Raw genomic sequence first — 12,506 nt, forward strand, 5'->3', positions numbered from 1 at the left:
AACACACGCTATAGTTCACAACGATTCACGCACTTTACTTACGGTGCCTACAGCTCGCTTAACTCAATTATCTGTCTCTATATCTATCTGCCATTATTATCTCCGCTTTATTTGCCGGGCTTATATACTAAAATAGAGGGCGCCTAGAAAAGACTAGAGTTGCCAGGAACAGTCATGATGCTTCTAGAAACTCCAGCGAGCATCCTTCCAGGATCACGTGACTTCCGCTGTCGTAACAATAGGTTAAATTCTATAATTTTATTTACTGTCAAACACTATAATTATATTTTCAACTAAGTTCTATTTACTCTTTCTTTCTGTTTAGTTTGTTATTAAACAATAATATTCTGTTCATTTATTTCATATAGTATTCTTGGTGGTTCCAAGGACTTAACTCGATAAAAATTGGGTTTAGATACCTGCAACGGGCAAAGCACAGATATCTCATTGTATAGCTTTGCACTTAACAATAAAGTAATCCTATGGTATATAATATCTATGCTAGCTTAATTAGCTCATATTTATTTTTTTACAGCTGATTAGAAAAACAGAAACTATTTTAGTTATACTGTTCTTTGATTGGCTGTTTTTGTAAACGTTAACCAATCATTGACGTGTTTGAACGATAGTACAATTTTTGAAGTAACAGCGTTAACAATTGGGTTTGTCACAAGTTTCTGGTAAAAAAGTAAGAGAAGGACGAGATTTAATTTTAAGTATGGAAGATAAGTAATTTTGAAATTACCTTTATTAAGCAAACTGTAAATAACACGATAAGGGTATTTTAACACAAATATATTTTGACTTTAGATGGGAACGTTAATTATTTTGTTTTGAATTATACTTAGACGTTCATATCTTTAAATGTAATTATGTAATACTAATTGTAAGTTTTAACATACATTTTTATTTTTAAATTTTAAGGGTGAGACTGAGAGTAGAACTTTACTAAATTATTTACATTATACTTTTTAAACTATTACTATAAGCTAATAGTCTAAATAGTAATAGTATTACTATAATTTAAAATATGCTGACTTGGATACTACTAATTTAGTTTAATTAGAACTAATGTCAAGATGCATATAAAGTTAATTTAAATGAAGTTATAGAGAATAACTTAAAGTTCAATAAGATAATTGTTTTTAATTCTTAGTCTTAGAACATTTGAGTAATAACTAAATAAGTTAGGCTTATCGAATATCTGAAAAAGTTAAGGCTAAGACTTGTTGTTTGAGCTTATAGTTATAATTAGATTCAGACTAAGTCGGAGTCTAATATTATACTAAATTAATAGCAATAAACTAAAACTGAAAGATATGATAATGGTATTCTAATAACTATAAACTAATATACCTTGTTATACTTACAGAGAACAGTTGACGTTTGTTATTTCATTTTGGTAATATTGAATATATTTTCTGCCTTATCAAGTACATAGCAGTTATTGTATTTTTATATTTCTAATTTATAAATTAGTGGTTGAAAGTAGTATTAGTAGTGTTTATTAAAATACTTAATTAGAAAAACTGTAAATGTAAGATCTAACCAGATTTATTTTCTTTACAGGGACAACTTTAATTTTTAAAGGTCCAAATGGCCCCCTCATTGTCCATACATAATGCTTATGATATGGTCTGCCTTCATTACCCATCACATCATTTGGGGAATCAATTTGTAATATATAACTCATAACAGAGAATTGGGTTTCTTAGAAAAAAATCTAGATTCCTGGATTATATAGCTATTACTCCTATTAGTAAAGCTGTTACTTCCATCCTTCTAAATATATCGGTCGTGGATTGTTTAAGCCTAAAAATATTTAAAACAACCCTGAATGAAGTTGCTTTTAGCTTCTATATAATCGAGTAAGAACAAGCTCTAAGTTTGTTTTAATAGTTTTAAAAATGTCTGAAATGAGGTACAACTTTAATGAAAACTTTTTTTTCTTTCTACTTTTTCCAACACCTCAATTGTTATCCTGTAATTAGGAATCTAAAATGAAACATAGTATTCTAAAAGTTATTGCCAAAATTTTAAGCAAGGAGACAGACACCATATTTATTCTTTTCAAATTTGAACTTTTTATAAAAATATCCTATGTTTAAATATTCAGTTTAGTTTTAAGCTTTAGTTATTGATCATACTGAAATTTTTCTCTTTCTCGACAGCAGTTGAGATATGCTTCAATCAGACAGTATATATATGTTTTTAATAATCCTTACAGTTCTTGTTTTTGTTGAAACCTGTATTACTATCGGCCTATAACCACATAATATGAAAACCAGAGTTTTTAAGTTAGCAAGTAGCAGACAATTCAAAGTATGTGTAAAGTGGCAAAGTTGTTGATTTGGTTAAGCTTTTTAAGCCTAATGAAAGTGTGTAAGTCTCATTTGCCTGCCAGAGACACTACCAAGGAAGTTTTATTTTTGGTATTTATTAAAAGGTTTGCTGAGCAATGACTTCTGGTGGCCAAAAACTAACCTCTCTCTTTTTCTTTTCTTTTTTTTACATACTTTACTTAATTCTATAAAAAACAAAAGAATAAAAATAAATGATTTCATACTTGTTGAAATGGAGAAATATACAACCATTAAATTACAGGATGAATAACTGACTTGCTTATTTCAACTATTTTTAACCCTTGGTTGATTTTCATGATCTATATGAGAAACTTTTTAAAGTCGCATAGTTTAAACTGATCCAATAATACAATGTCACTATTGTTCCTAAGTTCTATTATATTAGTATATTAAATTTGTGTGTATTTTATTACTCTTCATTAATGTAAGTCAAGCTACAAATGCTCCTTTTTACTTTCTTTTATGCGTAGACTTAAATAATGAGCCCTAAACAACACAAAACAATGTAAAAATAGGTCATGCATCTGGTTAGCCAGATCAGTGTGACTAGTGCTTCAGTTGCTTGCCATGAGGCAAGGCTAGAAGTGTGATGTAGTTTTTAAGCTTTGTTGTAGACATCTTAGAATTCCCTGCTAGTGGCCCACTGATTGGTCAAAAGTGAAATTGATTTATTTATATTTATTTCTTTAAGCATATACATCAGAAAGACTCATTCAGTGAAATATAGACCTGCCTGTGGAAATTTGCATATGACAGGTCAAAATGGCAGTCATGTCACTAAGTTCACAATGTACTGTTTTCAAGGGGACACACTTAACAAATATGGGATTCCCATGCTCTTAGTGTAACACTGCAGTGTACGTATGATGTATAACATGCTAACAGTAATTGAAACCTATGACTAATAAACTATCAAAAATATTTGTACTGTTGCATACTTGGCTTGTCCAACTGGCAGCACATCAAGGAGTTTTAATTGGCCTGTCAACAGCCAAGTAAATGATCGATTTAACGTTGTTAGATGACCGCATACACATCTTTGTTACATATTACTTAATTACTCAAGTATTTAACACTAATAAACTTGAATAAAGAAATTGTGTTTTTTTTTAATCGATAACTAGTGACAGGCACCTGAAACTGCACATAAAATACTGTGGAGCCTGCCTGCCACTAAAATAAATTTGTATCACTTTGTTGTAAATGAATTAGTTATTTATATATTTGTCATAAGACAATAGTATTAGACATATTGTAACTTATGCTGCATTAGTTTTTCGACTTCTTAAGGTTTTTCGAAAAAGAAGAGTGCATAATACTTGAGTCTTATTTCTTATTGCTAATATAATTGATTATAATCGCACCTTGCCAACAAAAAACATTTACACCATAACAGGTGTCTTAAGTTAAAGCCTTGTTTTTCTTAACTTGTATTCCTCTTGAGGTCATCAAAATTGGCAGCAGTTTCATAATATGAATGCATTCTCATATATGAATCCAAGTTTCTGTTTTCACTAATTATCAATGGGTTTGTGGTTGAAAACCAGTAGGTGGACATTATGCTAGTGTTGTATGTGACTGTTTTGGTGGTTATTCTTTTATGGTGTCAAGAAGCCCCAGTAGGAATGAACATACAAAACTTTAGATGCTTTCAAGGGAACATTTTAACACTAAATAGTAATTTATGTCAATATAAAATTTAGCTGTGGAACTTTTGTGGATGTAATCAAATCAGGCTGTATTTCCTGAGATTTAAAACTTTCCATATGTTTTATAAATAAGCCTTATTTAAAGATTATAGAAACATAATGTAAATTTGTGAAGCTTGTTATTGATCTGTAATCAGAATTTTATTTTGCTTTTATACATTTGTGAAAATCTTTCCTCTGTTTAAAGCTACTACACATATAAAAAACTTTGGAAGTTCTGAATATTAAGTATTAAAAATAGCTAAAATCGTTTACAAATAGTAATTATAGAGACTGATAGTTTATTTGACAAGTAAAAATAAAAATATGCAAGATAGAAACTCCTTTATATACAGCTTATGTTTCGCATATAATCTCTTTGTAACTTCAGGTGGCCTGGTTTGTAAGTAGCCCTCTAAGATGACATCACTAAATGTTTTTAAAGGATCAATGACTAGAAAAGTGAAAGAAGAGCAGATGACAAAGGTAAAGGATGTAACAAATTGTACATGTTATAAATATTAAGTAAACACATTTGTACATCTACCAGTATATCTTATCCATCATAATTGTTTGTAATGACCACAAAGTGTTTACTCGTCTTGGCATATGTCTTTTTTTTCCCCCTCATTGATCTGTTCACAAACCGAATATAATCTCATGGTCCCCCATACTCAGATTGGTCTATTTGTAGAAGCTGACCCTATAGTGTAAGAGTGGCACAGTCATGAGTATGTAAACTAATTACATTTTCAAATAAAACATTATTTTTAATTAATCAAACATAGTATAACTTTTTTTTTTAATGATATGAAAACTCCATGTTTACCATCATGGGTCCCTATCAGTACCAGATTAATGGATAGACCACCTAGGCTCACCCAAATAAAACAATTATGATTTATAAAACTAGCAGAATAGAGACAAGAGTGAGTTATTATCATTATTGTTATTTTTTTCTCAAATATTACCTGGGTCTAGGGCCCACTAAACCTTAATCCAGCCTTGATCCTTATAGAATTTTCATGTAAGGCAGGCCTCGACAAATCGTGGCACCTAGTATTTTCTCCCATTTTATTCATGCATAGAAATGTTCTAAACAGAACTTGAATCTAAAAAGTTCTGGACTCTAGGAAGTCCGTAACTATTTTTTCGTTCTTTGAGTCTGAAAGCAAACTTTGTTTCTAGGATGTTAATGGTGGATTTAGCGCTTCTTCAGGTTTTTTTCAGGAATGAAGCACTGAGGTTGCACAACACATTACTTATTTTGCACCATTTTGTTTTTCTTTCTCTCAATTCAACCAATCAGTGCAAATGTTTAGACTCAGATGGGACCAAAGGCAGTTAGTTCAGGCCATACTATCAATTGGTTGTTGATATCATGTAATCATTAGCATGCACTCATTGCTGTGAAAGTAAATAAATATAGCCCTCATTTCCCGGTACAAACAGTAGTGAAATTAGTTTAGGTATACCAAAAGGCCTTTGCTTATCATTGTACAGTGTTGTAGGGATGAGTAGATTAGACCTCTTCTGAAACATCTGCCTGGCCTATCGATATCACTGTGATTCTTATTTTACTTTCATTCACTGCAAGAATCCACCTAAGTTATAGTTATTTAGTATACTATTTTAATGATTACACATATTGAAGTTTAACTTTAATATATGTCATATAATAAAGTTTAATAATGAACCCTTTGTTTTTTAGTGTAAAACTGTGTGTCTCATATCATAACCACACAACTGGCTCAAAATATATTCCATAACTTTCCTATATTGGACCTGGCTCCTAAGTTTTTGGGCTGGCTCCTAGATCTGAAAATATTTCTCGAGGCCTGCCTTAATGGTCCATGGACCACAAGTTGAGAACCATGGCCTTAATGGTTGATAAATGATTTAATTGTGCAATTATAACTTAATGAACTTTTGAATATCTTTAGGGTTTATTTTGCTTTACACATAACTAAGAGCACCTTTTAGGTGGCTTTGAAAGTTTAAGTTTTCATTGTTTTATTTTATCTCATTCCTATAAATAGTGATGCTAACCCATTAACTGCGGATGACGGATATTTCCGTCATTGAAGTTCTATGGCTCAGCTGCAAATGATGGAAATATCTGTCAGTCGCACGTATATAACTATAACTCTATGCGAATGGAGAAAGTTACCATTTTATTGTGATTGATGGCAACTCAGTTTTATCTGTGAGTCAGAAAACGGCAACTGAGCTGCTCCTGCCGCAGTTAATGTAAAATCAACATGTTTATCCCTGCTTGTATGTTTCAAGTCATTGACCCAATGCAATTTAAATCAAACTTAAATGGCCATGAATTTATAATAAAAAGTGTGTGTAACTTTTACTTTTTTACATTAAATACTAGAAATTAATGTAAACTGTCATTATAATAATCTCAAAGATGCACCTAGTTACATCTCAATGTTATGGACACCAGTGTTGGGTCAAATAGACCCAAAATGTAATAGGAGCCTTAAACTATCCAAGACAACTGCTGTTACTAGTTTTTATATGTGAATAATTATCAGCATTATTTGTTTTCCTCCTCCTCCTCAGAATAATTTTAGTATTATTGCACTATTTATTAAACATAAAATGTACACATTGTTATATTTTATATAGACAATCAGTTTCAATCTGTCTGTAATCACACTCACAGTGAGATGTCAAATTAGTGTTGAAATAGATCTGTCATCATCAGACTAACTATGGCAAAGTGAAGTTAGAGATCTGTAAAGCCATTTTAGAAAATAAACATTTATCTCATCTTTTAGAGTTATGATGAAAATGTTTTTCTTTCTTAAACCTAACATTGATCTCACCAGATTTTGTGGAATTAATAAAAAAATAATAATAATATTATTTAAAACTCAACAATGAGGTATATACTTTATTTTATTTGCCTGTTTCTTTTGATAATGAAGTTTAGTTTTTACTCAGTTTTAAATAAAGTTGAAGTTTCCATTTTAGCTTTATTTCTGGTGTAATTATCAATACTTTGATTATTTTAACTTAATTTTAATTAAAGGATAATAGAAGGTTTTTGAAGATTGTTGGGTCCTTTGAGTTGGGGGTGTTTACAGAAATACCAATAACACAAGACCAGTTTAAAATGAGTTATTCATGTAGTCTGAATTTCAAAAGAAAAATAAATTGCAATAGATGAAATGATTTGATAAGCCCACCAAATGCTCAGTGGTAAGTCTGAAAAGCTGGTTTCAAAACCACTGATGAGCACAGCAAAAATAACCAGTTAGTTTTATGCTTAGCAACAAAGAAAAACAATTATTTTATAAAAATATTTGTGTAACATATTTTTATGCTTTATAAAATGTTTGACCTATTTGAATATTAGGTATGTCTTTTGTGTAAGGTGTATTTTTGTCAGTTTATTACGTTGATACACTTGATTTTTGTATGTATTTATATGCCAAATTTCACATCGTATAAATTAATATTTGTTCCAAATTTTATAGATAGGTGTATGAAATGAAGTACTTCAAATAATTATAGTTATCAAAATTCCTGTAATATTACATACAGAAAAATAGGAGCTTTTAATTTATAATTTGCTTATATTTTTGAAAAACTTAATTTTCCAAATATATTTTATTATTGCTCAGAATGACAAGTTACAGGCTGATATTTCTAACAATGCCAAAAGAACTGCTGAAAACTCTCCAGAATTGTGTCCAAAAAAACGTTCAGTGTTTGGGGATATCACTAATGCATTTGTGGCTGAGCCTAAAAAAGCTTTTGAACAAGTAGTTAAGAAAGCTAGCACCAGATTGTCTAAGAAGCAGAACAAATCAGACTCTCAAAATCAGAAAAAGACACAACAGGCAGAACAAGACCAATGTGACTCACAAAAGCAGGTTGATAGCTATTGCTCAAAAGATACTTTAAGTTCTCAGGAACAAGGAGAGGACACAACTCACATTACAGTAGCAAAGGAAGAAGGGTCAGTTTTTGACATTTATAAACTTTTATATTTTGTTTGAACTGTGTTCTATGGATTGAACTATAAAAAAAGCTTAATTCTTGAAAAATCTCAATCTAAAACTTATTTACTTAAACTTTCAACATGTGATATATTAGGTGAAAGATGCATGTGTGTTTATATGTATTAGGTTCTGTCTCTGCCACATAACATATATTTATTAAAACTACTTTGTATGATTGGTGCTTTAAGCTCATGATACTACGGTAAGCTTTCCTGTTTTTTAGTTGTATAGATGTGTTGTAAAAACAAGTAAAGGTGGTTGTAATGACTGGTATTGTAAAACATAAACATTTTTATTATAGTTTCATAAATATCATTGTCTTGACTTGTGTTAATCATTTAAAATGAAATGTTATTATAGAATGTATGCATTAAAACTGTAGCTTTCAAATAATGTATGGTACTGTGCTTTATACTAGTTTTTCAGTGAGCAGTGTATCATTACAGCACTTTTTTTAATATACATACCGACAAAACTTTTAATGGATTTCAAAACTATTTGTATTTAGTATCACATATATAAGTTATGGAACATTATCAGGCTATGGCTCTAGATAATTGTACATTATTGCAGTAGCTTATATTGATTACTTGAGTACTTATGCTGTTTGACAGAGATGAAACAAAAGAACCCAAACCTGCATCAGAAGCTACTACTTTTATTTCTGATACTCTTCCACCTGGAGTTTTGGACTTTGACAATGAATCTCTTCAAGATCCCTTTGCAGAGCCTAATTACGTAAATGATATATTTAACTACTACAAGAAGAGAGAGGTAATGTTTTGCTACACAGTATGATAATAGTTTTATTAAAATATTCGTTATTTCAAGATTTGTTTCATCTATTTTAAAAATTAAAAAAGGCCATATTTCTTGATTTGTTTCATGTATTTAAAACTTAAAGTCCACATTTGAATATTAATACTCTTCTTTTTATAACTATAAACAAACCAAAAATTGAAACTACAGATTTACACACATTAATATGATGATATACTAATGAAAAAAATAATTTATATTAATTTTTGCTGGAAAGTATAAATCAGTTTTTTGAAGTATGTTTGATAGTATTGTGTGGTCACTCTTCAAATTTTCTTGCTATTATCCCAACCATTTCAAAATATGGTGTATCTTGCCTTAACCAACAAAACTTTATGGGCTAATAGGTACAATAGTACACTGAAGTAAGCCAAGTAATGAATTTAATCAGTCACTTCATTTTTTACTGACTCTGTAGATATATTGCAAGATTTATTTTTTTCCACTTAGCCAATCTAGACTCATATTCTATTACTACTCTACTGAATTTTTTTATGCAGACATGATCTGTTAGTAGAGTAAGAGGGAAAATTTATTTATATTAAAAGGTAAAATTATTGTTTCCTTTATCATTTAGTAGCTGCTAAGTATTTAGTAAATTATTGGGAATCAAAGTTAGTTGTACTAGATGTGGTTTGCATCTTTAGTTATTGTATAAATGATCACTAGTATCAGTAATAATTAATAGGGAGATTTAAGTGTTGGACTTATCTTCAGTTTAATCTATAAACTCTGAAATAGCTTATTTTTTTAGTTAGGTTTTCATATATTTGGTGGTTAGATATTTAATAGAGAACTAATACAGAACTTCAATATGATTAGAGGTAATACAGGGATAAGTAAATGAAAATGATGAAACTAAACCAAAGCACTTTTGAAAGCTATAGCTTTTGTCTTTATAATAGATAGAAATAAGTAAGATGGTTTCTAGAGGGTGCAATTAGAGCCAGGATTAGGTTATGTTTGTGAATTGTTAGCCTTATTCTAATTTATCAGTAGGTTCAGAAAGATACATAACATTTCATTTGCAGAGCTTGCTTACTTGAAGATAAGTTAGAGATAATATTGGAAGGAGAGGGAAGAGGTGTCACATATTAGGAGCTGAAATCAAAGTAGAAAGTTGAGGGATGGATTAAGTTGCTTGAGGGGAGGTGGGAGATGAGAGTGTTGTGTTTACAAAGGTGCACTGTGGCTAAAATGTTTCGTAAACACAGATTCATTTACCACTGAGACACCAGTCTAATTGATTTGAACCAAGTTTTATAGAGCAGAATCAATTACCATTGATATACCAATTTAACAGATTTGAACCAAGTTTTATAGAGCAGATTCAATTACCATTGATATACCAGTCTAATAGATTTGAACCAAGTTTTATAGAGCAGAATCAATTACCATTGATATACCAATTTAATAGATTTGAACCTTTTGTTTTTTGCATTGATGAATGAAATGGTCAAGAGGTTCATGTAATGGTGGCTCATAAAATATAGTGATGTGTAGTGGGGAACATGGAAAGTCTAAAACTCAATTTGATTATAAGGTTCTAAAGTTCAGGACAATAAACTGTAAACACCAAGGAGCATTGCCTTTACTTGTAGTGCATGTATGAATAAATGATATTATAAACAAGAAAAGTTGCTGAAATTCCATTAAGATGTTCTGCATAGGTTTAGGCATATAGGATAACTCGGACGAAAAGGAGAATGGGGGAATAAAAAGTTCAGAAATGCTACTTGCCTCTGCACAACAAACAGCTGTCACCTTGCATGCACTGCCACGTAATTTCCTGTGCATATCATAAGCCTTCAACAAAGCTCCCACCCTTACATATGACAAAGTGTATTGCATCCTATAAAATAATCATCAATAGACTATATCCCTCCACCAATATGAGAGCGGCACATCCTCCATGTGTAGTAATCCCCAAGAGTACTAGCACATGAACACGGGCTCATTCTTTTTTGTTAGACTATGACTACTCTCACCTATTTAACTACAATATGAAAATGATGAAAAGACAACCATTATTAATTCCAGGGTCATTTTTGATCATGAATTCTCAGATCCACATTTCTGCTACTTCCTAAAACCCTGATACCTCCTACTTCAACAGTGACCAGAAGCACTTTGTCTGTTAATGATGTTATTTCTGTTGTATATCAGGTAGTTGGTACTTTTCTGCCTCATTATTCTCTTGTCCAGGTCCCTTGTCTTTTCTGTTTCTATTGCTTCCACTGAGCCTGTCTCATGTAACAATGACTTGACTTTAACTAGTTTTTCCCTCTGCTTGCTTTGCTTCTTCCTTTGTAACTCTGATTACTCAGGTATGTGACATCCTTTCTCTTTCTCCAGTAGATGAGTCTTGGGTTGTTTTGCTTCATGATCCTTTGCCTTCTGGCTTTCTTTTCTTATCACCAACCCCAGACATTCATACTCATGCTGATGCTTTTCTGTCTCAACTACAATCTGATTTATCTCAACCTTTTCTTCTATGGCTTGTGGTCATTGTTCTTCTGTTTTTCTCAAACCTCAGCCACTAGAACTTCTCCTTCCCACTTGAAGCACCTCGCTTTCTCCTACTTTATCTCTTGTTTATCTTCAGTTTACTCCCCCACCCACCATATTCTCCAAATATGGCACCATCAGATTATCATCTTTTTTTGTTTGCTGCAACACCATCGTAATGGGAAAAACGTATGCAAATATGGAAGGTGTTAAAGAAAACATCGACGTGTTTTTTACTTCAAAGCCAAGTGACTTCTTTAACCAGGGCATTAACAACCTGATTGTAAGATGGAAAAGCATCATCAATAAGAATGGAAACTATTTTATTTAATAAATGTTTTGTTTTGATATATAAGCTGTTCAGGTTTTTTCATCTAAAAAAAGCGACATTAATTTCTTGAGGATCTAATATTTCATTACTTTTAGAATCATATTAAAGTATACCCTTTACTTCCCTTCATATTTTACTTACATCTATAATACTACTATATTTTAATATGCACTTTTTTCTTTTGTCTAGTTGAAAGCTTGAAGAGTTTAACCTTTTTTTCCAATGTTTATTGATTTTCTGCTCCTATGAGTCTTGTTTGGATTAGCTTTGTTGTTTTGCTTTTAATATGTGTCACTAATTCTCATCATTTTCTTTCTAATTTCCACGCATCACTAAGTTCTGTTTCTTTGTTGGTGAACAGTTTTCATATAATTTAATTGAAAAATCACTTGTTAATATTTCACAGGTTAAATTGAAAGATAAAAAAAAGATCATGGTAATGTCTTTTTGTTATTTTAAATTTTAGTTTGACAGAAAAGTTTGGTAATTCTGTACAAGATGTGGGAAAGTTTTAGGTTTTTCATATTTTTTTATATTGTAATATGTTACGTATTTGTTTTAAATTATTAATGAGAAATACTGATAGTATTCTTGTTTTGTTAATAGTAAGTAAATAAGAGACTGGATATTAAACCATGTGAAGTTGAGAATATTTTATGTACTCATTCAGTCTTGCTGATGGTACTTATAAATCAGAATCTGTCTTGTACGTATATATATATATATATATATATATATATATAGTAGTATAATAAATACTACTAATTAACTTACT

General features: G+C 30.7%; 1 protein-coding gene across 4 annotated transcripts in view; it reads left to right on the plus strand.

The window, feature by feature from the left end:
* LOC106464260 (G2/mitotic-specific cyclin-B3-like) overlaps positions 1-12,506 on the plus strand; it is an 84,455-nt gene that overhangs the window by 57,531 nt on the left and 14,418 nt on the right. For 2 of the 4 annotated variants that reach the window (XM_022392265.1, XM_022392269.1), the window contains 3 exons: positions 4,443-4,537; positions 7,693-8,030; positions 8,688-8,847. In XM_022392265.1, the coding sequence (XP_022247973.1) occupies positions 4,472-4,537; positions 7,693-8,030; positions 8,688-8,847 (564 nt within the window). In that variant the 5' untranslated portion in view covers positions 4,443-4,471. Of the gene's footprint in view, positions 1-631; positions 717-4,442; positions 4,538-7,692; positions 8,031-8,687; positions 8,848-12,506 lie in introns of those variants that run through there. The other 2 variants (XM_013924389.2, XM_022392273.1) reach the window with 2 other exon arrangements.

Source organism: Limulus polyphemus, unplaced genomic scaffold, assembly GCF_000517525.1.
Source record: "Limulus polyphemus unplaced genomic scaffold, Limulus_polyphemus-2.1.2 Scaffold58, whole genome shotgun sequence".
NCBI lineage: Eukaryota > Metazoa > Arthropoda > Merostomata > Xiphosura > Limulidae > Limulus > Limulus polyphemus.